Source organism: Cloeon dipterum, chromosome 4 (genome assembly GCF_949628265.1).
Source record: "Cloeon dipterum chromosome 4, ieCloDipt1.1, whole genome shotgun sequence".
Lineage (NCBI taxonomy): Eukaryota > Metazoa > Arthropoda > Insecta > Ephemeroptera > Baetidae > Cloeon > Cloeon dipterum.
This window is the reverse complement of record NC_088789.1, coordinates 24,435,250-24,462,733: the sequence shown is the minus strand read 5'-3', so window position 1 is coordinate 24,462,733 and position 27,484 is coordinate 24,435,250. Positions and strand designations below refer to the sequence as shown.

Below are 27,484 nucleotides of genomic sequence, written 5' to 3'. Positions count from 1 at the left end.
ATGATCAAGTGAAGTTGGACACTCTCAAAATTGTCTTCTCAAGTTGGATTTCTACCATTCGAATGTTCAGTTAGGTTTCATTAAAATTATTGATTTATTGCTGACGGTGTAAATCCTAAATAAAATGCAAGAAGAGCATATTAGAATTATTTATTATTTCATTATGTAATTTCAAAACATTTTATGAAATAAAATGTGGCAGACCTTTTGGAAGAGGGCACAATTTATTATTATTGGGGCAAAATTTGATTTATTCTTTGCAACGAATCCTGTACAAGTTTCTCACGATAAAATGTTTAAATAATTTCAAATACTTCTAAAAATAAGAAAATTTAAATTTGAAAAGAAAGCAAACATTAGAGATCATCTTAATCAACTCCCGTATTACCAACTCCATACTCTTCAGCAGTATTTCAATGTGCAGCTTGTGTTTTTTTTATCAGAATCAATCTCTTCCTTTGATCTAAAAAAGCGCTGTACCTCTGAAGCACCACCCGATGAAACAACTTGTAATTTAATAGCGCAGATCGAGCCACACCAGACACATAAAATGTTTGATTTGCAGACATGCTCGGTGCAAATAACCACTTGGTAAAGTACACGTTCGAGGCGCAGGCGGTGGCAAATGCACTGCTTGAATTGAATTAAGTGTGAGAGAGGAAAAACCCCCAGTATGCCGCCGCTGCCACCACCGCGATCGTTGCGCACAGCGTGTTTTTCAAGGGTGCGAAATCTGACGGCGAGTGTAACAAAAAGGCGCAAAAATCCTTCGGCAAACAAAGAATTTTCCCATTTTTCCTTCTTTTCTTTTCGCATAAATCGCCTGCGTCCCTTTTCTTTGCTCAGCCGAGAGCGAGAGAGAGAGAGAGATATCCTTTCCAATTTAGGTTTTCGCGCGCTTGGATTTCGTATAGTGTGTGCGAGAGCATTCGCATGCAAAGCAGGCCAGAAGCGGTCGAAACTGCTCAAGCTCTCAGTAAAATTTAATTACGAATAGTATGCAATTCGCATCTTTTTTAGTCTGCAGCAAACGCTGAAACTATTACGTAACTTCCAGCGTTAAAAACTTCCTCATCGACCTAAATACAACTTTTTGCCGCGTCGAGAGGAGTTGCTGAGCGAATTGGAGCTTTGTACAAAAACAAAAAGTTCTGCGTGTTTACGTGCAGGTAAAATCTCTTGCTGCTTTTGCCGCTTAGTCAGAATGGAGGGAGTACGTTTTAAGCCTCAATTTTTATTTGCGTTTTTGCTCTGTTGACATTTACATTGAAGCGTATCACTTAAAAAGCACTCCTCTGTGCAAACCCATAAAATTGGTGTTTATTTATTGAACATTTACTCACGTTTTATGCCTTTGACGTGTTTCGTATCATGTGGTCTGCATGACAACTAACTATATCATAGTTTTTATAGCGTATATTTTTATGACAAAGAATTTTAATAATTTTTAAATTAAAATTGATATTAAAAACCCTAATTTATTAATTTTCGATATCAATTATTAAAATCATCTTCATTTTCCTGGCATTCTTACCCCTAACATCAAAATTCATTCGAAATTGCACGTACTTAACATTTATGTGTTTTTTAATTTGTCTCTTTTGAATGTATTTAAGTTTTAACGTCAACACTGATGACATAATTTAATAAAAGCCTAGAGACATAATAATATAGTATACTTTTATGCATTGTTCGGTTGAGTGTATTTTGAACTCAAATAAAATAAAAAATAATAATCAATAACCATTCTTTGTAAAATAAAAAATTCCTAGCTTCTCCCAAGACTGACAGTAAACAGTGCAATACTTGAAAAAAATCAATATATTAAAACAAATGATCCGAGAGTTCGTCAAAATCGATCATATAAATAGCAAGTGGAATGAATTTTCCTATTTATGAAACATTACGCAGATTTTTTTCGGAATTGTTTTGCCTCGCAATAACCACGAATTAAATCAAAATTTACGAAAAAAAGTAAAGTTTATTTGGAGGGTTCAGTTCAAGATGATTATCCAAAGGGTGAACCTGATTTTCGCTATTCTGAGAATTCATATCTGAAATTTGGTGTGGTGACAATATTGTAAATCAAATATTTTTAGAGTTACAAAGTAGAATTTCTGAAATTAAACGGCTACATATATATACTTTTAAATTTTTACGCTTGTTAAAACGTGCTTTGCAAATATACATATGAGGGGAATTTTAGATTTTTTAAAAAAGGAAAATATTTTTGCAAAATTTCCGAACGATTTTCAGAAATTTGACATTGGACCTTTAATTTTTATTATCTGATACCGGCATTGCCAAGAGGCATCTAAAGTATGCCTTATAATTTGTAATAGCCCACGGCGTAGATCTGGTGTTTTCAGGGAAAATTTGAATATGAATTTATTTATTTGTTGGCATTCCTGGAAATTTATTCTCCTCGCTATACACAGTGGCATAAATATCAACCCCGTTTCATAGATCAAATAGTTTATATAATTGCCGGAAACAGGAAACAAGAGGGCCCGTTTCGAAATCCTTTGACTAAACTGCAGGAAAAGAGCAAAACCAAAGTTAACATGAGTTGCATTCCCTTTGATCAATCACACCTAAGCCCCTGTGAAGGGCGAACGCCTTCGGAAACGAGTAAACCGCAGCGTATAATTAGAAGGATGGGGGTCGGTCGGTCCTACCTTGTGAAATGAGTCTGAGGGTGAGGGCGCAGCCGGGGCTCTGCAGCTCGAGGGCGGACTTCTCTGCCGCGAGCTGTCGCATGTAGTCCTCGGGCGAGGTGGGCTGGTTGTCTGTTGTGCTCGAGCTGCCGGCGTCACTGCCTGGCTGTTCCATTGTCACTGTGTTCTGGTCCAACAACACGCTGCACTCATCACTCATCCTGCGAACCAACCAACGAAAAAGCAAATAATCCAATTTTCGATTCTGGCCGCCGCCGTGCGAATGAATAAATTCGCCTCGATTGATTAATGGTGAATTTTTCCTTTTTCCACCCCTGGCTGCGGCGCAAAGCCCGGCTGAATAATTAAAATGGGCCGTCTGGAAATATTAATGTTTCATTCGCGCCGAGCAAAAGGATGCGTGCGGCCCTTGCTGCTGTTTTATGTGTGTCTGCGCATATATGCACAGCTTTTGGGGCTCGCTCGGAGAGATTTTTTATGTCTCTTGCAATGCTACGGCCGATTCTTTTTTCCTACTGCCAAGGTAAACAGTATAATTTATTTAGAATTTATCTTTTTCCCGTGTTTTGCTCTCCCTTTTCCGGGGGCCAAATAGATTTCTGCTGAAATCCGTTTTGTCGGGTAAGACACCCTGCTCCCCTCGAGGATACAAAGGTAAAAATAAAAACCTATTTGTTTTTCTCAAAGAAATTTTGTCGGTGAGAAATCGACATGTTAAAATTTCATACACAAATTTTGCTTGCAAAACAAGTCGAACCAATTTTTTGGGAAGTTATTTCAGCAAAGGAAATAATTTGAAAATTTTTTAGTATTTTTCTATGGAATTTGGTGTAAAAATGGATGAAAAAATGAAATAAATTTGAATTGCCCACAAAAATCGAGTTTGTTTTTATTTAATTTCTTAACAATTCACCAGTAGTTGAGTAAACCCTGTGTTCGAAGCCGCCAACAGATGGCGCCACCGTATACTTTCGTAATAAATTTCATTTTAGAACACTTTCGCTGCGATTTGAGTCTGAATCCTGCCACTGTGAATTCTTCACTTAATATGCTTTCTTTTGACGGGCTGAAAACCAAAATCAGTCTAGCCATTCACCGTAGAAACGTTGGAAAAGATTTTATATTTCAAAAATTAGCTTTTCACGATTCTACGGCGATTGGCTCAACTGATTTTGGTTTTCAGCACGTCAAAAGAAAGCATATTTGGTGAAGAATGTACAGTGGCAACATTTAGTCTGAAATCACAGCAGAAGTGCCCTTAAACGAAATTTATTACGAAAGTATATGGTGGCGCCATCTGTTGGCGGCTTCGAACACTGAGGGTTTATACCACTACTGGTGAATTGAATAATTTTCTAGATTTATACAATAATTTTTATTCAAATGTAAAAACCACTAATTAATTTAATAAATCATGAGAGCTTAAGGCATTTTATTTGAAAAACTCCTTTATTACCAACCAACTTCATATATTAATTTACATACGAGAGTTAAATCGATGAAAAAAAAAGAAATTCCTCGCCAATTAAGGATTAGGACTATAAAGTGACAGAAAAACACGTCTCTCATTCCCGATGAATAATCTCATTCGGCTTAAGTCTCGTGCTACACTTTGCAGCTGGTTTTATGTGCATTTGCCTCAGATCCATTAATTATCCAGCGCTTGGGCGAGTGAGTAGTCAGTGGCTGGCCTTAACCCGCGCGCTGCTTCTAATATGACTAAGCGGCTGCAGCGTGCACCGAGTTAATCCATTCAAATCAATTGCACTCTCTCACTTTCTTCTTTTGGTGCAGCCCGCGAGAGTATGGTCTGTCGGTCGACTTGCGGTTTCCAGAACACGCGATTCGTCCTTTTCTCGCGCAGACCGCACGCTGACGGGACTTAGGGGATTTGTGCGCCCGCTTTTTCGGCTGTCGCTCGTAAATCTTGCCTTCTAACCCGTGCCCCGACAAGACAACAATATGAAAAATATGTATTAGTTTGCTGCAGACAATTGACCTCAGAACTTTTGTAGAGAACACTTTAAAATCCTTTTAAGAAGATTGTTTTTAAAATTTATAAATAGTTCATTGCTGGAAATTTCAAAGTGGAAACCCTATGGGAATTAAAATGTTACTTCTGCTTAGTAAACATTCCATAAATTTATGATCAAGCTAAAATACGCATTCCTTGAGTTCTGTTTAAATTTATTAAAAAATTGGATTTGCTTGCTATTCTTTCAGCGAATTGATTTTAACTCACCAGGTTTACTTCTGAATTCACAAACCTTTGGATAGACCACAGCGAGAGAAATCAAAATCAAATGGAAATCATTGACATCCTTTTTTTAAACTTAGGTACTGAATATAAATACGATTTCTACACTTACTCGCAATATTACTTATTTTTTGGATGAGTTGTATCCAGATTCCACTCTCTGGAACACTTCCTAGATCCAAAAATAATTATAGGTCAATTTAAATAATTTAAGAATCACCTGCTTCGATTCGTTTACTACTCTAAATATAATTAAAATGTTAACATGAATTCATTTTCAAAAAAATTGCATTGAGAATAATCTTTAACCTCCTGGGTTATCAGTAGACCTGTTAATATTCTTTTTGAAATAAAAATAATAATATCTATGTTTTTCAAAAATAGCTTAAGATTTTTAATTGAATATGAATGTACAAAATATATGATTAATTAAAATGTAAAACAGCGAATCAATTGCAAAACTGATAAAATATTTATAAATGTGTCAAGTTTTGTTACATAATTTAAGTATAAATCATTTTTGTTAACTTTGAAACGAGGAATAATAATGTGATTCAAGTTTAAACATCAATATATGAATAAAAAAATTCTTATTACATATCAGATAAGGCTAAGTATAGCTTCTCTCATCTCCTCCCCGATAAATTGGAAAAGTTCTGTACCGCTATGCCACACATTCCACTCACCCTTGCAAAGAGTTCATGGTTTGAGCGACCCTTGACCTTCAGCGCGCCTCGGATTTGCCGAAGAGTTCGCCGACTTAAGCTGCTCATTAGGTGTGAGCGGACAAAGAGGCGATTTGTGTCAGGCGCGAGCGCGAAAAAAGACTCTAATTCATTTTATTATCTGCTCTTCCTGCGACAATACAATCCAATGACCTCAGCGTCGGCATTGTGCGACGGAGGAGCAGAGAAGAAGAGAAATGCGGGGTCTTTTCAAATGAAATCACGCTTCAAGGCTTTTGAAAAGAGTCCTGGCTTCCATTTTGGCGATTATTACACAGCGTTTACCTCTGTCGCCCATTCTCTTTGAAGTGGCACGCACATTTTGTGCGTTTTGTTTTTCAATTTGCCGGCACACGGTGTAATGACAGCCGAGTAATCAGCGTCTTTTCCATCACGTCGCCTCGTCGAATTTGAATAATCAGCTTAATATGCAAATGTGTATATACCGACACTCCATGTTTACGTCGTCGTCGCTGTCGTAGCGACGCTATCAAATTCTGTATGCATTGACGAGCCTCCGATCATTTTCTTCGCCTCACGTTCCTCGTAAATACGCAGAGACGGGTAATAAGCTCTTGCGTTAAAACATGAAATATTAAATTGAAACTCTGAGATGTGCATTCATAATAAGAATGCCATCTACAGATTTTCCTCAAATTTTAATTTAATAAAATAGACTTACAATGATGTCAAACATGAAATTATGTGGCATTAATTGATATTAATTTTGCTGAAAGGCTATGATTTTTTATTACTCTAAAAATTGGATCAGAGCCAATTAAATCGGAGGAAACGGCTCCAAAGTTTGCATGCTAATGAAGCGGTAAGCACTGTCTCTCCATTGAAAGTCATGATTCATTTCGCCAGATAGGAAATATATCCCATAATTCGTACACCGTCTAATATATCGCGACGAGAGGAATCGAAATTTATTAAAAATTGTCGTTAAACAGTTTAATTATCTGTCGAGAAATTTTCACAATCTAAATTTTAACTGATATATACAGTTGGTCCTGAATTCATTGCGGAATATTGAAAAGATAAGCTAAACTCTACAAATAAAAAATAAACTCAATGAACCATGACTTTGTTACACCCAACAATTAATAACATTTTGCATCGTAATATGGAGTTCTTTCAGACATTTCATTACTTTTAAAATATTTAATTATTAGTTTGTGACCGTAAAAATCTATAGTTCTGAAATATTTTTCACATTTCATGCAATTTTTTCCTGTCAAAAGGGCTGCAATCATGAAATGTATATTCGCAAATTTAAAAGGCTATGAATTTTTAAAAATATTAAATAATTTATTTCTAGTTTTGTAATTTATAAAGAAACAAAATTAAATATAAATTAACTTTGATAATTACTATTAATATTTGACTATAACATATTTTTACTCTCTGCTACACTTTTTAAGTGACTCTGACATTGAATCAAATTAATCTTCCCTCAATACCGTGGATAGGACAAAACTTTTTCTCTCCGAAATGGATCATGGCTTGGGACTGCTGATGTGCCTGCAAATGCCGAAACAGCTGCTTTCAAGCAATAGAGTTTCGCGAAACGACAAGTTGCCTTAATTTTTTATTATTTTATATAAAATTAAATGCAAATGGTACATTTACATTGATGCGATTCAGCTCTTTTATTTATTTTGGATAATTTATTGATTATTTACTGCCTGGAAACATTTCTAAGCAGCTTTTGTTTTCTTCCCTGTCAACCGATAAGAAAGCAAAAACAATCGCAGAATTCCAGAGAAAAATAATGCACATGCGAGTCCCTGAAGAAAGCCTCTTTGCATGTCGACAGCAACAAGACCTATATTTCTACTGCTTACAGCGACGAGCGGCACAAAATGTAAAAAATAATCTCGAGAGCAAGTCGAACCCATCGAACAACAGTGTTCATTTTCCTCTTTCGAAAATGAAGTCATCAGCACAGCTCGGCTCTTCGACGTGGCCGACTGCTGTGTACGTGCCAGCTAGATAATATTTTGTGTTTGTTTTTAGCGTGCATATTTTTATGTTTCCCGCTGTCGTCGTTGCCCGCGTGCAAAAGTTTTACCCGGACACACACGTTGTTCATTACGTTTGGGACGGTTTTGCTTTTTTATGTGACGTGCATGACAGTGCCCAGGAGTGAAATTTTGTCGCGCGCGCGCGCGTACGTGTCTGCATATATACGGCCGCGTGTTGGTTCGTTTTGCTCTCTGTGTTGTTGCTGCATACCAAATTAAACGCGAAAATAAATTAATGGCCGCGCCGCTCATATTATTGATAGGTGGGCTCACCTCCGCCCGCTTTCAATTTTGACAACACGCCCTGCCAATCAATTTTTACACCAGCAGAGCAGCGAAACTGAGTGCAATATCGCTTTGAAAAACAACCAACGGCAATGGTAATTTATAACGGGTTTGCTCAATATTGACGTTCGGAGCTTTCCGCAAAGGGGGAAAACCGGGAAAGAGTTTCTAGTTTCCGCTTTTGATGTGTAAAAGGATACTAAACTGGCTGGTGGCGCGGAACACATTTGTTTGGAGCCATACTAGAAAATGGCTTTCCGCGTATTCCTCTCTGGTTTCAAATTAATTAATTAATGATAAATCTAAAACGTGAAAATGTTCCGTTTCATTGTGCTGCAGACAAACAAATGCTTATGAAAATTTTGTTTTAAAATAAAATGGTACAGGGCAACAATTGAAAATTATTTGAATTGTTTGATGCCATAAACAATTCATAGCTTAACAATTTGTTCAACAATTTGCAATAGTAAAAAAGGACCTTCCAACACTAAAAATTCAAATTTTGCCAATTTTCTCCAAAATTTACCGTGCTTGAACATATTTTCTTGGCATATTCCAATTCCTCTCGTCGAGATCTGTTCAACGGTGTATGCCACTTACTGGGGAAACTCTTGGTTTTGAAATTAAATCGGATTTCAAGTAAGGAGACAGCCATTACCATTTGAAAAGCACGGTAACTTTCCAGCCAATTTTTTCCAAATATTACAGTGCTTCTTAGGTCAATTTAGGCTTTAACTGAATCCTAAGGGATGAATTTATGCATTGGCAACAAGCATTTTCCAGGCTTTTGTAGCATCATTCCTCTTTAAATTATATTTTTCAATTATTGTTGTTGTATATTTTCAGGTCAACAATTAAGAAAAAATTGCATTGGTAGCTACAGCAGGATGAACATTGAGTTATCTCTAATAGGGGCCGAAAATTCTAGGATCAAAACAAAGAAACAATAAATTTCCAGATATTTACTGAATTCCTTCAAAAGCTTTGATTGCTTCATTCCAATTTCTCCAGTAGTGAAATGCCCAACAATGTGCGAATCATTAAAAACATTTCCCAATGTTAACTATCAATTTTACAATTGCAGAATTCTTTGCAGTTTGTTAGGTGGTTTGGATGGCACTTTTCCATTTCAAAATATTGATAATCCGACACCTGAACGTGCCAAAAAAGCAAAAGGTAATTTATTTGATTGTTTTGTTTCAATTTCCTGTGAATTCAGTGTTTATTTTCTTGTGATTTTATTGTGTTTTGCCTCAATGAAAACATTGATTTAATATTTCCAGGATACCATATTGATTCGAAACCGTCTGCTTTCATTGCTAAAGCCTGAGGGAGGCTTTCTCATTTCATTTTATGCCTCTACAAAATTTTTGTGGCTGCAACTAAAATTTATGAAAGGCTAATTTGAGCTCGCCTCTAATTTAGCTGCATAATGATTTAAAAGCGCCATATCTGCGTTCTGCTTATTTCTCGCCGTTCGTCGCATGCAACGGCAATTAAACAGACATAAATTCATGCAAATGACCATTAGGCTCCGTTTTTGTTGCGCAATACCGAACAGAGGGCATTTTATTGCGAGCATTTAGCGAAATTAACGCACTTTTAAGTACGAGAAAGGTGAGCTGGTCGCAAACATTACTCGGCAAACGAGACAGTTTTGCAAAACCCCCGCCGCGGCGAATGGGGTGATATTTTTTTAAAGGCGCGCACCACTTTTTGCAGCAGCGAGCAATATAAGTGTAACTGCGTCATCCACCTTTTAATTGCAGTTTCCTGTGCCTCTTTCCAGAAGAGCGAGCGCCAAAGCCGCTCGCTGAATGGGCCTTTGAGTTCATTCCGGTGGGTCCATTATTCAGCGCTCGCTGCCTTTCTTGCAAATTCGAAGAGCGAGAGGAAGAAAGCGAGCAGTTGTGTGAGGTGCATTCGCCCCTTTTGTGTACTGATATTGTTTTTAGGCTCGAAATGACGTCCCAGGTAGCACGAAATGTCACCCAGACATCACTGTGATGTCATACCGAACATCACTATGATGTCTGTATGACATCAGAATATGTCACAGTGATATCATTTTTAGGTACAAATGTCCACTTTTCCCGTGTCACTGTGATATCATATTCTAACATCTATCTGACATCACCCTGATGTCAGGGTGATGCCTCCCTGAAATCACCCAGATATCATATAAACAAATGGCCACTGGTGGTGGCCGCTTTGCCCATGGCCGCCGGTTGTGGCCGCCTTGCCCTTGGCCGCCGGTTGTGGCCGCCCTGCCCGTGGCCGCCGGTTGTGGCCGCCCTACCCGTGGCCGCCGGTGATGGCCGCCCTGCCCGTGGCCGCCGGTTGTGGCCGCATTGCCCGTGGCCGCCGGTTGTGGCCGCCTTGCCCATGGCCACCGGTGGTGGCTACCCTGCCCGTGGCCGCCAGTGGTGGCCGCCCCGCCCCTGGCCGCCTTTCCCGTGACCGCCGGTGATGGCCGCCCTGCCCGTGGCCGCCGGTGATGGCCGCATTGCCCGTGGCCGCCGGTTGTGGCCGCCTTGCCCATGGCCACCGGTGGTGGCTGCCCTGCCCGTGGCCGCCGGTGGTGACCGCCTTTCCCGTGACCGCCGGTGGTGGCTGCCCTGCCTGTGGCCGCCAGTGGTGGCCGCTTTGCCCGTGACCGCCGGTGGTGGCCGCCCTGCCTGTGGCCGCCGGTGGTGGCCGCTTTGCCCGCGGCCGCTTGTAGTGTCCACCTAACCCATATAGCTGCTAACGGTAGCCGCCTTCACCATGGCCGCCCTGCTTGCAGCCACCTTTCCCGTGGCCACTATTCGTGGCCGCCATACTAGCGGCCGCTAGTAGTGGCCACCTTTTGAACCGTGGCTGCCAGTGGTAGCCGTCTTGCCATTGGCCACCTGACCCACGGCCGCCAGAAATTGCCTTCTCGTCCGTGGCAGCCTAATACACCTCATATGATATCATACATGCTTCCTAGGGCTATAGGCATAGCAATTCGAGACGAAAAGGACAACTTTTTTTTCTTTCATACATTATATGAATTAAAATTTCAAAATTTAGAATAAATTTTAAATAAAGTTTTCAGATTGAGGAAAATCTTAAAATAAGCTTCCCCTCATTTTAAAGGGTTAAAATTTGTAAATTTGATCTATACGTACGTATTCGAACAACCAAAAATAATTTTTTAATTTTTTGAATATATCAAAATTAAATTAATATATACTATATGTGCACTTAATTATACATCTTGGTTCCCCTACCAATAAGTTATAATTTAATAAAAAAATATCTGACATATTGACTGCCCGAGTCCCGAGGACAAAACAAGCTACGCACTGGTGATTGCTGCTTCAAGCCAGTGGATTCTCGAAGAAAATTTTCAGAGGAATAGGTTTATCAAAACTTAAACTATAGAGATTTAAAAAATATATCCGAGGTTTTTGTACGAATCAAGTGCCTTAATTTATAAAAGACGCACTTCTTTTGTTCTTTTTTTTGCGAATTTAATTCATTTTGATTTTTAGTGCCAAAAATAAAACATTTTAACGTTGTGAGAGAGACACTGTGGAGAATTCAGGACTTGCTGCTGTCAGGAGAAGTTTCTGACTTCCTGACATTTGATTGAATGGTCAACCACCTACTCATGTATTTGTCCACCTCGGCTTCAGTTGGCTCAACTTTTAACGTCTTACAATCAAGAATTACCTCTGGAATGAAAAAAAATATATAAGTAGATAATTTGTAAAAAGAATTCTGACTTACGCTTCATGATTTTGTACAGTTCCAGTTCTCTGAATGCTTCTTTGGCTTTAGTGCCGTCTCTTGTAAATTGAGATGCGAAGTCTTTATCAAGACTTGACTTCATGATTGCTTCTACAGCCTTCTTTTCAGTATCGTGCCCACACCGTTGGGACATCGACGTTATCTAAAATAACATAGTTTTCTGTTATATCAAAACAATAAAGAGCAAGAGAGTTTCAGTAGGATACCCTGGTTCATACAACAATGAATAGCACTATTTACAGAAAAAGAAATGGCCTAAATTTGAGAAAGGAAAATTGTCGCTAAGCTGTGCTTGCGTTTCCCGAAAGGAATAAACCCCAAAACAAAGACATTTACTCACCACTGCCTTTCTAAACTCCTGATCATTCTTGAGTTTTGACTCAATTTCTTCTTTTTCCTGGTGACTCTTCAGGGGAAAGGACTTCAAGTAAATTTCATTGGCTCCTGGTTTCTTCTCAGTTGCATCCAAACTAGATTGCGACGCATTATTGGCACGAGACTGGAGCGATTTCAGAATTTGCTTCTGCCGCGTTTCCATTCTTATTTGGCGCTCCAACACCTCAACCAATAGAGCTGGAAGTTCAAAGTGCTATAGATGAGTTTATCAAAATAAATTATACTGTTCAAATATACCATTCGTTTTATCTCCACACTTGCATTTCTTCCTGTTTACGAACACTTCGTCTAAATCTGCATCTTTTCAAATTGAAAATATTTTAATTTCGAGCCAGATTATAATAAAAATATCAATAATACCTTTCAGAGAAGGAGATCTTCTCTTTTCAGTAGGAGCCATCCTGACGGTAGTTTGAGATCTTTTTGAAATAGTCTCTAATTTGTCATTCCTCAAGTCAGACTCTTAAAAGTTTTATCAGTGGATCATTCCAAAACTATATTTTTAACAAACCATCACTAATATCTCTGGAGCCATTGCTGATCTTTGTTTTCTGCCTCGTCTTGGAACTTCTAGTCTCTGCATCACAAAAATAATAAAACAAGAGTTAGGAAAAAATCAATTAAGTAAAACTAACCTAGGTATTCAACAGCTTCTGCCTGAGTGATTTCTTTGCCCTTGTTTTCCTTTCCTTTCTGGTTTAGCCTAATAAAATTTTAATTTCCGTTTTAGATTCCACATTCTAGTTCAGAGCTGATTTACAATATTTACTTTTTACTCATTGGGTTGTATGAATGTTGAGAACCATCAGAATCACTGCTTGTCAACTGGTTTCTGTTATCCACCTCTTCAACGTCACTTTCAGAATCTTCGTCTTCTGGAGGGGAATCTATTTCAGTAGTAGACACATCTCTTGTGTACTGCGCCTTATTCGCTCGTCTATCTGCTTGCTCCAAATCATCTTTCAAATAAATAAATTAATGAGCAATGCAAAACAGAGGAAAAAAAATTCACACACTTGTAGCAGAAATAATTTCCACAGTAAACAAATCATATGATTTATTTGGTGCTGCTTTGCTATCAGCGATTCTTTTCAATGTCGCCTTGCTCATGCCCGTCTCTGGCCAAGGGACTCTTCCATTTTTGATCCAGTGAGAGGGCACTGCATCAACTGTTTTAGATGCAGGGAAGTGTACAACGCTGAACATCTGTAACAAAAGAAATCACAAAATAAAATATTAAAATTTTCCCAAAGAGATGAGAGTACGTGTTAATTTTTAATTCAATTATAAAAAATACGTAAAATAAAATAAAATTCATAAGTATATTTTCACAAAAATTAAAACAACCTTTATGTGTGAATCAGTCTTGAGACAAAGTAGCTCGATTCACTAATTTTAATTGCGATGCATTTTGCAGTTACGTTTCTTGCTCTCCAACACTTCAGTGGGCCCAATCTTTTGCACTTGAATTCACCAAGCAAACTTGAAAATTCGGGGTTGCGAAAATAATCTGTTTTCCGCTCAAATGCTCGTCCAATCACAAAGATGTCTTCGTTTTTCGTCGCAATGTTTTCAATAAGGACAACTTCATTTCCGATCATAGCACAATTTTCTGGTGGGGCAATACCAATCTTGGCAGAGTTTGTGACAAGTTTCTTATATTGTGGCGAAGAGCAACCAGCTACCAGAGGGCCATTTTCGTGATGCTGACTGGCACCATTTTCTGCTAGTTTCCATGTTTGTTCTTGGACCAAGTTTTGATTTAACTCGCTGACCCTTCTTGCAATTTGTTGCAGCATTTTGTATCCTGATCTCACTAGTTTCCTATAGACTTGGTAGTAATTTTCAAATTTGAAGCACGAAAAATTATCGAGCGGGCCATTGATTAAAACATCGTTCGGGAGGTGAGTGATGACATGAACATTGTGGCTCACTTTGCTTTTACCGTAAATCCTTGCGAAAATTCTTGCGTATTCGTCAAGCAACCGCTGTGCTACCGTGTTCATGGAGATGCATAAATCTTGCGATGCAAGAATTCTCATGGCACAATGAAGTCGCAAGATATTTCTGTATCCTTCATCATCTAAGACACTTCGGAAGATGAAAGGGGCGGTATAAAGCATGATTAGCCGGAATTCCGTGGCTTTATAGAAGTCCAGGAACTTGAGAGGGCGGCATTTCCGCGAGAAGTCCGAAGGGATGTAGTTGGTTAAGCCAGTCAGTATTTTGTCGAGCTGCTGGATATTTTGTCTGGCGAGCCGACCTTTCGAACCAGCACGGTTTGAAACACGTAGTTTCATTTCTTTTCGCATCACACCAAGGCAGCCAACGTGCATGTAGTCCAGAGTAACGTTTTTAACGCAGTCAAAATAAGGAAGTCGTTCTAGCTCGGATGTGCCGTGGTGATGCTCCTTATCTTGCTTGGCCCGGAAGTCTGCATCTGTCCTTTCCTCAGGTTTTCTTAATGTTTTTACTGTAAAGCAGACTGTCCCGAATTTTCTTTTGCCGCGGATTTTGCATTTAGGACAGGAAAAATAGCCGTTAAAGTACTTAGTTTTAAGCACAAAGGAACGGGCAGGGGCATCCGCGCATAGGTTTCTAATTTTTACCATCCTAATCTTTCCATTGATCTCTAGACCATGCTCATGCAGTTGGAGAGCTTCGTCAATCATTGGCTTTAAAAACGCATTGGAAGAATTTGGCTTCTCCTCGCCATGGTATAGGCCGACAGTGTATACATATTCGTTGTCTCTAACTTTGACGGCAGCGCAGATTGGGTACGAGTCATGGCCCCCACTTTTAGCCAATGGAACACCGTCGATACCAATGTCAATGTTAATGATATCTATGTCACACAGTGTGCACGAAAAAATGTTTTTTAACCCTTCGCTGATTCCAAGGTGTATATATTCTCCAGGTGGGATTGATTCAACTTTCGTCCTTCTTGGAGATTTAAGCAATGTCCGCGGGTCTTTTGGAAACTCCGCAAAACAAGGATGCTGTCTCAAAATGAACAGAAGTGCTCTCAGAGCAACAAGAGAAACTAAAAACTTCAAGGCCCAGTTCACAATATGACTAAGAATTGAAGGGTCTTTTGTGTCAATTGGTTGCCCCACACCACTGTCTTCTCCTTCCTCATCTTCTATATCAAACACACTTTGTTGTAGTTCCTCAGAATCATCACTTTGCTGTAACTGTTCTTCATCAAAGCTCTCCTCGGAGCTAAATTCGCTGGCAGTTTGTACTTCTTCTAAATTTGCTGGGATTTCACCACCAATAACGTGATCTTCATCGATGTTCTTTTCGGTAAAACTTGGGCTTGGGCTACCATCGTCAGAACTTGATTCTCCTCCCGATTCTCTATCCAATTTGTCTAAAACTCGAGCGATTTCACGACGAGTCTGCTTACTTCTTTTTTCCACATCTTTCCTATTATCACCCAAATCCATGATAGCAGAGGCGGGTATACTTACAATGCCGACGACAATCTGAAAAAAATGTCATCAATCAGATAGGGAAGAATATACGCAATGAAATCATGCCTTAACGTGGCATTATTTTCAAAATAAAAGCCCAATCAAAATAGAATGTTGAGCGTGTGTAGCGCAAAAAAGTTTGTTTAATTGACTTGGCAAAATCACCCGAGCCATCTACTCACCTTGTGCAGCAAAAGCGGGACACAAACAACTAGATGCCCTGCATGTGTCGTGAACTCCGAACTTCACACACGGTCTTTACCACTGTAAAAACTCTTTATGGCGCGAATTAGTCTGCTCTCACTATTAAACATGGCCGCGCAACTTCAGTCAGGCTCGCTCGCTCAGCTTGCTGCATGATCGCTGCTGCCGGTGCTGCCGCCTGGTGACCGAGCGCTTGAATGTGAGAAACCGCGCGCGTCAAATTGTGCTAAGTCCACATCGATAAGTGCTTTGCTTGCAAGTGGGCCAGAAAATTAAAAATTTCGAAAAATTGTTACGGATGAGCGCGAATTATACATTTTTAGAACTTTTGAGGCCAGTTTTAATTTTGGACTGTCTGACATCATAGTGATGTCAGACAAACATCACAGTGATGTCAGTCAGAAGTCAGAAAATGAGATGGGCCAAAAAAATTAAAATTTCGAAAAATTGGTCTCGGATGTGCGCGAATTAAATATTTTCTCAACTTTTAAGGCCATTTTTATTTTTGGAGTATCTGACATCACAGTGATGTCAAACAAACATCACAGTGATGTCAGTCAGATGTCAGAAATTGATTTTTATAAATTATTAATTTTTTGAAAAATTCTGACTGGGTGATCTTTATAGAGCATAATAGAGTCCCAAAACCTGCTTGGATATCATTTCTCACTTTTAATTTGGATTTTATTGCAAATGTCATTTTCTGATATCACGAAAGTCAAATTATGACATCATAGTGATGTCTGAGTGACTTTGTGTGCTACCTGGGGTACGAAACAAAAACACGAGAGCGCAGAAACAAATTATCCCCAGATGTGCTCGAAAACCTCTCTTTCCTGCTATGCTATTTGTTGCACTTGGCCGTGCGCTCTGTGTGTGTGTATGTGTTTTTCCTCGCGTCGCGCGCGTTACGTGTTCGTTTATACACACACACACGAGGCAGCAGCAGCACTCTTGGACAGTGAGAGAGAGTGCGAAAGTGCCGTTTTCGTTATTCATTCACTTGGCAGTCTAGACATCTCGTCGTGTTTCACGGCAGAGACTTCTTGTTTGTGTCCTCTGCACACCCTTTCATCTTCTGCTGAATCTGCAGATGTATTTTCCGCCTCCGCATGAATAATGCACTTGGAGAAGCGCTGGAATTTGGGTCTTCATTTGAATTTGAAGACTATCAGGGTTTAATTAATATTCTGCTGACTTTCGCGAACTTGGCCAGTCGATTTTCAGGTCTGGAACGTTTCTGTTGGTTTTAAGGATTAAAAGTTGCTTTTTGCACTGTTCAAAAGGTTGTTTGTTAGAAATTAAAGTGGAATGATACTGGGCAACAATTGGAAATTATTTGAATTGTTGGATACCATAAACAATTGATCGATTAACAATTTGTTCAACAATTTGCAATAATAAAAAAGGACCTTCCTACAGTGAAAATTCAATTTTTGCCAATTTCTCCAAATTTTACAGTGCTTGGACATATTTTTTTGCCATATTCCGATTCCTCTCGTCGAGATCTGTCCAACGGTGTATGCCACTTAATGGGGAAACTCTTGGTTTTGAAATCAAATCGGATTTCAAGTAAGGAGACAGCCATTACCATTTGAAAAGCACGGTAACTTTCCAGCCAATTTTCTCAAAACATTACAGTGCTTCTTTGGTAAATTTAGGCTTTAACTGAATCCTAAGGGATAAGTTTATGCATTGGCAACAAGCATTTTCCAGGCTTTTGTAGTATCACTCGTCATTAATTATACTTTCATAAATACTGGTTCAAGCTGTGCAAAAATATATTCAATTTTTCTTCACTGGCTAAATAACAAGTATTTTTTATTAATTTACTGTTTGTTTTTAAGGGATTTTCAGTTTTGAAGAACCAATTTGCTGTTTGTTTGCCACATGAAGTACTTGTTGAATAAATAAAACAAGAATGTTTAATGAAAACGAATTAAATGCAGTTCCATCGTCAAAACAAACAGAGAGCAGATTTCCCAAACGACCAGCAGAGGAAGAAATTATTCTCTGCCTCGGCTCTAAGCAAGGGAAAAAGGCTCAAGAGTGATTTGTCAGCGGGCGGCCAAGCGGACTGGACAGTTTTTTTATATTTTATTTTTATTTCAGCGGGCGGGCGTGCAAAGTATATGCACTCAGAAAGCAGATTAGGGCAAAAAAGGGAAGAGAACTGTCGAGACAATTTCGGCTACATTTTCCATTCCGCCCTCTTAACTCGGAATTTGCATAAAACTTTCTATTCGTGCTCATCCCTCGCGGCGCCGCGACTCGTGTGGGTGCACTCTTGAAAACATCAACACCTCGCCCGGCCACCCTTCTGAGAAATGTGGTGAGCGGATAAAATCATGCGCGAGAGAGAAAGAGAGAGGCCGCCGCACATTGTTTTCACGGGGCAAAAAACGTGTTCTTTTCCCACCGAAAAGCATGTATGAATCATTCATGCCGGTGAACTGCATGCGAGATTCAAAGAAAAGTTGTCTCTTGTTAATAAAACGAGCCGCTGAATATTCAAAAGATGGTTGCGCGGAAATCGATGCACAAGTCGAGAACACGGCTGCTGCTGCTTCACTCTCCCATTCGTGAATTATTTTTTTTTTGCACCCCTTCTTGTTATCTTGAGCGCAATTTTCAACCCGTTTGTTCAATGTGAGTCACGTTTGCTAATCTTCACTTTTATCGATTACTAAATTTGCTGTCGGGTGAAAAAAATACTTTTTGATTTTTGTATATTTTTAATTGCTCTACCATTTAAAAGACTTGAAAATTTTGGCAAAATTTTATTTCGGCCAGAAAATTTAGTGGTTTTTTCCGGAAAAATGAGGGTTTTTGCTAACCCTGATTCTCAAACCACCAGGGCTGGGAATCTCCCAGGGATTTTCCCAAATTTGTAGTGCAGTAGCTTTTTTGCGCTTTTTACCAGTTTCGTGCGTTCTAATGCAATTTAATTAATAAAAATCTAACTTTTGACCAATTTCATCAATAAAACATATTAAACGGTGTTGGAAAATCTGAGGTTCACAGCATTTATTATTTTTAAATGATAAATTGTTTCGTAAAAAAATTATCTAAAAAAAATTATATTGAAATTATTTGCCTTAAAAAGTTGCCAAGAAAGCTAAAAAGGCAAAAATCAATATTTGCAAAAAATCATGGAGAAACTAGCTGCAAAAAACTGCAAAGAACGGATCTGCAAAAACCGTTTATACCCATGCTCAGCCCTATCAGCATCCAAACCGCTAAACTGTAAAAAAATCATTTAAATTTGTAAATATTCTTCCATAAACCAAATTCGCAAAAAAGCGCTGCAACCCTAAATTTGCGTTATTGATCTAATATTTTAGTTCTTTATCATACGAACTGCATGATAATTATTATGCCTCTGAAAATGTTCTTCATTTCTTGAATCGATCAAAAGGACAACAAAGGCATTCGGTTTCTTTGAAGATGTCTCAATAACAACCTTCCCGGCCTTTTGCAAGATTTTGTAATGGAAGAGACAATAATAATTCTGGTTCAGTTCACCGAGAGAGCAGAGATGTGTGTATGAAATTCATTGTGCCGTGCGCAATTGCGTCGATCCTTGCGCATTGAAGCCCACGCAAGCCTGGGCGATATCTGACTCATGTTGCACGCGGGATGAGGTTCTTTGACTCGGGCCTCGCTCCATATTTTCATCGTGGGAGCACTCCTTTTATTGCCGGGCTGCTTCAAAGCGAGTTCATTTGCCGGCTACGAAATGCAGCATATTTTTGAAAGAGCTTAAAGCGCCCTGATGAAAAAGGCGGCGCGGTTAGCTCGTTTCGCTTTTAAAATTCGCACAGGGCGCGCAAACTGATCGCGTGGGGCGCAGTTTTTGCGAATCATCCGACGAGCTCTTTGCATATATACTCGTACACACACACCATGTCAGTGCTGCTGCTGAGAGCAGCGCGCGCCGGCTTGTCAGGAAGTTTGTTTACACGCAGACGAAGCAGTGGGTTCGACATCGGAAAGCGAGTTTCACCGCAAATCTTGATTAAAACGCGCGTTTAGCGGTTCTCCTGGGTGTAAAACATACTTAAATCTTTTAAATTTCTTCTCATTTCTTAAATTGGAAATACAATTTTGTAATTTAAAACTTTATACCTTCTTGCTAGAAGCATCCTCTATTGGTATTTACTTTAAATTGTACTTGGAAATTGTAAGTTTTTTAATAAATTATTCAGCTTTCAGAGAAACGCTTTTAGCAAAATCGTCTATTTTAGCCATTTTCCCCAAAAAATATTATCATGTTTGTAATTTATGATATTTAAGATTTTGCATTATAATTTTTTTTAAAATATTTTGCGACCGTTTTTAGTAAATAAAAATAGAGCAACATTTCTCTTATTAAGAACGGACAGTCGTGTTCCAATAAAATATTGTTTTTAAAGTAAAACTCTCCTTTCAGAAATATTGAAATAATTAATATACAATTATCATCTACATTAATCAAGTATCAAACCCATCAAAATGATCAAAATTTTATTTCGCTGCAGTTTTTTTAATGAAGCCCCTAATTGCAAGAAAAATTAAGAGCAAATCGTGGAACTGAGACAGTCTAATTTTATTTTTACTTTCAATAAAAACATATTTATTAAAAAAATACTAAAGTTCAATTATTTGGTCTTTTTATGACAGAAATATTGGCTTTAAATTGTAATTTTTTGTTGCATTCAAAAGCAAGTTTGCTTTAAATGTTATCTTGCCAAAATTTTAAATATCAAGATTTCTCCCCTCAAAGAAAACTTTAGCAACTCATTTCAGTGGGGGAAAGTATAACACCAATGTTTTTTTTTTATTAAATATTCCTTTGGCAAAAATAGAGTGATAAGTGTGGATTGCAGCAGCAACAAAAGAGAATTTCCATTTACTTTTTAACAGCTTTCAGGATATATATTTATATAGAATCATTGAACCAAAATTCAATATGAAACGTTAGAAATGAAACATAAAAATTATCTTAATGATAGATAAGCCCAAAATAAACATCCGAGTCAAAGCCATCATCACGTGATTTTTTTTAAAAAAAAATTCAAATAAACACCTTGCTCTCAGAATTCATTCCAATCACTTTTTTTGTTATTGCCCCAAACAGTCGTTTCGACAAGACCGGTATCAATATAAAACTCACTTTTCGGCGGCGCCAACGGCAAAGTGGGTCTTGTCGCGGCGAACTTGTGCTTTCAATACGCAATACGAGCGGCGGCGAGCACCATGGACGTCCTGACGCGAATTCGGAATCCGGGGCTGTAGCTCTAGCGTGAGGAAAAGGTGCACAGTGCGGCGGACGCGCCGAAGTCTCTCATGCGAGCCGCGGCCGAGAACTAACTGAGCACCAGAGGCTGGCTGGCTCAGCTCGCTCGCCTGCCGCTGCCGCTGCCGCCGCGGCCAGATGCTGAGGTGGGGGCTGCCGGTGCTCTCCTGCTCTTCCTCTCGCCGCCGCCGCCGCCGCCGCCTGCGTGGGAGTCTGCACTGCCGAGCTGCTCACCCCCGAGTACCTGCATGCGTTTCTCTCTCGCTTTCTCTCCCTGCTCTTGTTGTGCAACCCCATCGACGGGGCAGTGCTCCAGAATCAAATTATGCTATTATTTTGTTGCTGTTGAAGCGGAGTGTTTGTTTCTTTTTTTGCCGACGGGGAGTATCGCCCGCCCATTCGCCAAGGGAGGGCCATGGGAATTAAGACAACTGCGCGCGTGCCAGTGCCAAACTTTTTGCTGCATTCCTTCTCTCCTCCAACTAATGCTTGATGGCAGATTTAGCTGCACCGGCAAGAATTGATGCGCGCGGAGAATGGTGAAGCTTGCAGTAGCCCCCATTGGGTAATAAATTGCAGAGAAATTCCACACATTTTTGTTTCACTGAAAGACACAAAAGAACCACAACGACTTGGGTTTTGAATGAAGGACTGTTTTAAGAGCAAATTAAAAAGTTCGGTTTTAAACAGAGTTTTCGTACATCTTTGACTGCATAAAAATATTTAAATTCGAGTTAATATTCCAATTTTACCCGTTTGAGAGTATTATTTGGAACGTTGCCTAGAACATTTGAGTATGAAAATTATGTTAAAGCAAATTAGAGAAAAAATTAGTTGTTTGGAGGTGGATAATTTTTCTTTAATTTATATTAATGCACGTATGTTTTTGTCAATTTAAAGAGGATTAATTTTCTTGTTGATCAAAACATCGCGGTTTCATTTATTTGATATCAGGGATGATTCGGGTGATCCTAAATCGCGCATGTGATTTTTCCTCCATGACTTGAGGCAAGGTAACAACATTCATCTGTCTATTTTTCAGAGCATCGAAACGTTTGCTCGGTAAATTAGCTGATCACTTTCTTGAAAAATCATTTCCTTTTTACGCGAGTTCCTTTGCTGTTGAGCTAGATTAAGGCTTGATATAATTGATATTTTACTTAGATAGATCGAAGATTGCAAATAACTAGACCATTTTCAAAATTATTTCACGTAGATTCCTTCCTTTGATTTTGATAATATTAATTTATCATTTAACTCTTATATTTTGATATTGATATACAGCATTTTATTTATTTAAAATATGAAAGCCAATAAAACTAATAAATTTTATAAAATTGAAAATTCTGAATGGTCAAATAAATAGTTCATTAAATTTAATATTTTGATATACCATGTAACTTTGTGTATCTACAGATAGAGATGGAACAACAATAATTGAATTACAATTAACTGAAAATAATTATTGACATATTTAAATAAAAAACACATTTTATTCTACAAACTTTCGACGTGTTTGATTTAACCATATGAAACCTATTATAGCTTTGTCAGTTATTCACTAGTTCATAGTCTAGTTATTGTCAAACTTCAATTTAATAAATTACTCCAACACAATCTTTGTTAGCCATCAAATGTTTTGGATTTTTTCCATGACCGGGAATTATAAAATAAATGATAATTATAAAAAAATACCAGATTATCACTGAAAATGTGTGATGTTTAGAATAAGAAAATACAATTTCACTATAAGGAGGTCTAGGAAAGGGTGTTAAGTAAATATTTATAGTCATTAAAAGGCAAATTTTAAGACTCAAATCGTAAAATAATATTATGTTGAGCATAAATGTTGCCAGTAAACTACTAGAAGAAACTGAGATTTTTTTTTTAAACTGACTTTATTTGAAAACGTTGTATTGACGCAATCTGTGCAATGTGATCAAACTCGGAAACAGACAATTAAACGCTCTAAATCAGTGACCTAAGCTTTTTCAAAAATTTTAGAGTGCGTCTTTGATGACTGAATTAAATTTCAGCCGCAGCAAAAATGTAATTTTAGGCAAAAAAAAAAAAAAAAACAGTGGACATAGTCCTTTTTAAAGGACTTTCCTTCTACAAAACCATGCGCTCCAATGATTTTATTCTCCAATTCAGAGATCTGAGTGATCAATCTTTGAAATTAAGCTGTGGGAAGCCTAATAAATTATCTCGCACTACCCCTGGTGTGTGTATCTAGCAGCGCACGCATGGTGGCGCCGTTAATTGAGATAGGAGAATGCGATTCCACCTTTTAAAAATTCGCAGCTCGAGATAAGGAAGCGTGCGGGTGGCTGGTTGCTCGGCGCGGTTTTGTGTTTGTAGCTGCGTTGGCGGAAATTGGGCTGATCTTGAGCTCGCTGCCATCCTGCCTGCCTGTGTGCCGCTAGCGTAATGAGGAAGTTTATGCTTTTGAGCGAGTTGAGGTCGTTAAATTCGGAAGGCAATAATCCTCCTCCGCATAAACAGGCATTAAATTTTGATCGTTTTCTTTTTTGGAGGAGAGGAGAGCCGCGCACGTCTCTATGTGTAGCGCAGATAATCTCCGAATATATATTTTAACAGCCGCTGAGCTGGATGAAGATAAAAAGGCAATTTTGGAAGGAATTGTGCTTATTAAATTTGATGAATAGGGTTGGCAATTTTTAGCAAAATATGAAATGGTGGTTTCCTTGCTAGGTTTTAAAAAACCTCATATTTTTTTGAAAAATTCCTTTTTGCACAAACATTTTTTTGTTTCATTTTCCACAATTTTCCGTAGCACACGAGTTAGACTTCATCATTTCACTCAGCTATATATTGTTGATAAGATATAAAAATATTAAGGAGAACTTGATTTTTTTAGTATTTCAGCTATTCGATTGTAAAGGTTTCATAGATTACCAAAATGTACTCAAATAATCCAATTTTATTACGCATTCTAAGTCACCTGAGTTTTTTATTTTCAAGTTTTGCTAAATTTTATTTCCAAAGCTGACAAAGCTCACTATTAATTGCTGCTCAACAGGCAAACACCTTTTGCAATTGAACAGGATAAACAAACTAAACGATTTCTTTCTATTTGATCCATCATGTAATGATTTACTATTTTTTAATAATAGTTTTAACCAAAAAAAAAAAATTCAATTACCGACAGTGAAAGCACAAGCGCCTACCGTAGTTGGACCGATGGCGAGGGTGAAAATTGGTGTTTTATCTTCTTTGGTGCTCATCCGGCGCTCCAGTTCCTGCAGCGTTATTTCTTGGTGTAATTGTTACGAAAGATCCATGTTACAAAATCCCTAGCTGCCTTTTCATTAATTGGCAAGACGAAACATACCAACCCACTCTGCTTTATTATTTCGATTGCGATATTACGTTTGTGTCTTTCTTTTTATGTGAGTATAGGGGACGTGTTTTATTTTATTTTTTTAATTAAAAGAACAATAAATGCTTTTGGGATTCAGTTATCAATTTTATTCAAAGTAGTGTAAGAAGCTCGTGTTGTTGTTGTTGAAAACTCAGAGTTTATATCATAGAATTTCGAAATTTTATTGGTTGATCTGGATAAATTTTGTGAAGCACGAGAAAAATTCCAACCCTTTTATCGAATTCCTTTTCCAGAGCAACGTGGGGGAGCTCTCTCTCATGAAAGACGAAGGCAAGGAGCCGTTGTCAATTTTCAGGCATGTTTGTCGAAATGAAAATTGTCATTACATAAAAGCATGGTTGAAGGGCTCTTTTGTGGAGTGCGCTCAAAAAGTGATTAATAAAGTGGTGCGGGCAAATGGTTTTTCGATATTGAACTCGTCGGCGCGGGCGGGTCGCATGGGGTGAGATGCAAAATTTCCACGAATGGTGGCAGCGACCCGCAGCCGAAGTTATTATATTGCGAAATTATTGGAAATTTAGCCCCTTTGCACCCGGTTCAGTCAGTCAAAGTGAGTGCACGGGGGCGAAATGTGCGTCAACAGCAGATGCTCGACGGAAATAAACAACCAACCGTATACTCCCGTTTTGGAATCTTTGATCTCGGCTTCGAGCGCTTTCTGATTTACGAGCTGTAAATTTCAGCAACAATTCTCGCGAGAGCAGCCGACTCGTTTCTTAAAAGGAATCGCGAGCAAGCGAGTGTCTTTCTCTGGGGCCCGTTTTTCTTATTTAAAAAACAAAAAAATCCGCTCTCGTCGGCGCTGCGCTGCTGCTGCTGCTGTCACTTTGCATAAAGCATTCCTTTGTGCCGTGTTATGAGCCGTATGCTAATTATGAGGCATGTTTTATTCACATTCACTGTGCTGCTGCCGCTGCACCTTGAAAGTTTCACACTTAGCAAGACATAATAATTCCTTGCGAAAGTGTAAACAAACTTTTGTAATAAGACGGGCTCTCCCTTGAGCGGGTCTTCACTGTCAAAGAGCAGAAGCAACGAGTGCATCCATTCAGCTCGTTAAAATACTTTTTCTCCGGAGAGAGGATAAGGAGAAATTAATTTTCGCCTCTTTCCATACGCTCCCGGCGATCATTTTATACATTTTATAGCAAAAACACCGGTTCTCCTGGCGTTCTGGAAGGTGCTGGGAGGCGGGGGTGGCCGGGGAGACGCTGCAGCCGGCGCTCCTTTGATGTCGCAACGCTCGCACCAACGGGGAATGATGGCGGCGCACATGGAATTAAGACTGTTCGCGAAATCTAGGGCCTGGAAAAGGCGGGCGGGCCAGAAGGAAATCGGCTCTCTGGCAACGTCAATTTGGACGTTTATTGCGTGAAAGAGCGAGGGTGAAAAGGGCACTTTCTACGTCTTAAATTGCTGCCTGATCATTTATCTCATTCTGTTCCAAATTTCATTTAGGTTCTTTAAGATTTTCCTATAATAAAATGCTGGGTAGTTGTTGTCCATGAATATTTTTTCTGAGTTTTTGATCAGATAATATTACTCATCTTTTTTTATTACTTTTAGCAGAGTTACTTTTCAATAATTTTTAATCATAAAATTTATTTTCTCTTTTTAGTTTTGTGCATGTACTTTTCTTTGTAAGAAAAACATTAATATGGATAACTTATTTTTAAATTAATCAAACGGTTTTATTTCTAAGTTTAAAAGAGTGAAAAGCAGTTAAGTTCATATTTTTTCAAGTTATAAAATTCGAAATATCTAGCAGAAAGCTCAATTGATTATTTAAATAAATCAAACGTACATACAGCTTGCTATTAAAGATTTAAATTCAAAGGAATCATAAAATCACCTACCTAATACAATGTTTTAGTTCTATAAATTATTCAATGTAGTATTTTTCCTTTCAATGAATTTTAATTATTACAAAATTCACTAACACAAATTGAAATATTATTATACTGAAAATATCATGGGCGCAAAAAGATTTAATTCCCAAATAACCTTAAAATGAACTTGCAAATTAATTTTTGTTCCATTTTAATTAGAGCCCAATCAAATCAGCTTTGAACCGCTATCTACAACAAGTAAACAATGCGTTCGATCTCTAGACCTTGAGCAATTAACTTTGCGATAGAACTGCACAGGGGTAGAGAGCTGCTTTCATTCGATTAACTGCACCTGGAGAGAGAGAGAGAGAGAGAGAGAGAGAGAGAGAGAGAGAGAGAGAGAAGCAGGGCGTGTGTGCCTATTCGAGCCCTCACGTTGTGTAGCACAAAACATACGTGTGCACTTAACAGGGCACCAATTAACCATTCGCACGATTAACGCGCGGCCGATTTTCCATCAGTTCAAAGCAAAACAACTCGGTGACCGACTTGGGTCAAACAAACGCATCAGAGCAACGTTTCCAACCAACCTGTAGCAAAAGGTAAACACAAAGGGCGGGCAAGTCAAATACGTACTGTGAGTACAACGGCTAAAATCTAATTGTATTAGTCAGTTTTTATAAGTATAGGTAAGAATATATATAATAACTGTTTGCACTCAGACAAAATTTCTAATTTAAATTATTTAAAAATAATTTTTAACTTATATTGTGTTTTATAGACAAGCTTGGTATCTTCCACACGCCTAAACAGTTTGAACTACCTTTTGAATAAAAATACTAATAATTTCTGGTATAGGCAGTTGATTTCCAAACAATTCTAAACCAAATCTCCTGTTGATAATTCGAACACTAAAACCATAACTAATTTTTTTTTATTACATATCGTAAAGCATTTAAATATTTTTTTGAAACACTGCCCCGTATAATGACAAGAAGTATCAACATTCTTTAAACAAGAGGATAGAGAGAGTTGATTCAAAAACTAAATTCAATAAATACAATTGCTCACTTCTAGGTAGGTTATCAAACTCTTATTATTCATTACCAATATGGGGAATGGTCGAGATAAGTCAAACCCCACAAA

The 27,484-nt window shown here is 38.4% G+C and overlaps 2 protein-coding genes across 3 annotated transcripts in view; both read right to left on the bottom strand.

The window, feature by feature from the left end:
* LOC135941859 (KH domain-containing, RNA-binding, signal transduction-associated protein 2-like) overlaps window positions 1-21,208 on the bottom strand; it is a 177,863-nt gene extending 156,655 nt beyond the window's left edge. The window contains exons 1-2 of the mRNA XM_065487608.1: window positions 20,981-21,208; window positions 2,679-2,878 (exon numbers count right to left, since the gene is read on the bottom strand). Coding sequence (XP_065343680.1) covers window positions 2,679-2,877 — 199 coding nt within the window. The 5' untranslated portion in view covers window position 2,878; window positions 20,981-21,208. The remainder of the gene's footprint in view (window positions 1-2,678; window positions 2,879-20,980) is intronic.
* On the bottom strand, window positions 11,474-16,589 carry LOC135943479 (uncharacterized). Of its 2 annotated transcripts, XM_065490021.1 has the most exons (10): window positions 13,493-13,628; window positions 13,162-13,351; window positions 12,915-13,104; window positions 12,781-12,848; window positions 12,657-12,722; window positions 12,506-12,607; window positions 12,383-12,445; window positions 12,090-12,322; window positions 11,729-11,891; window positions 11,474-11,673 (listed from the first exon to the last, which is right to left on the bottom strand). In XM_065490021.1, exons 2-10 carry the CDS (start codon window positions 13,349-13,351, stop codon window positions 11,540-11,542), a joined length of 1,209 nt encoding a protein of 402 aa, XP_065346093.1. In that variant the 5' UTR covers window positions 13,493-13,628; the 3' UTR covers window positions 11,474-11,539. The 2 variants fall into 2 exon arrangements, with proteins under 2 accessions (XP_065346093.1, XP_065346092.1); XM_065490020.1 differs by lacking the exons at window positions 11,474-11,673; window positions 11,729-11,891; window positions 12,090-12,322; ... (3 more) ...; window positions 12,781-12,848; window positions 12,915-13,104 and adding an exon at window positions 15,804-16,589 and having other exon boundaries at window positions 13,234-13,351; window positions 13,493-15,633.
* Window positions 21,209-27,484: the final 6,276 nt, after the last annotated feature.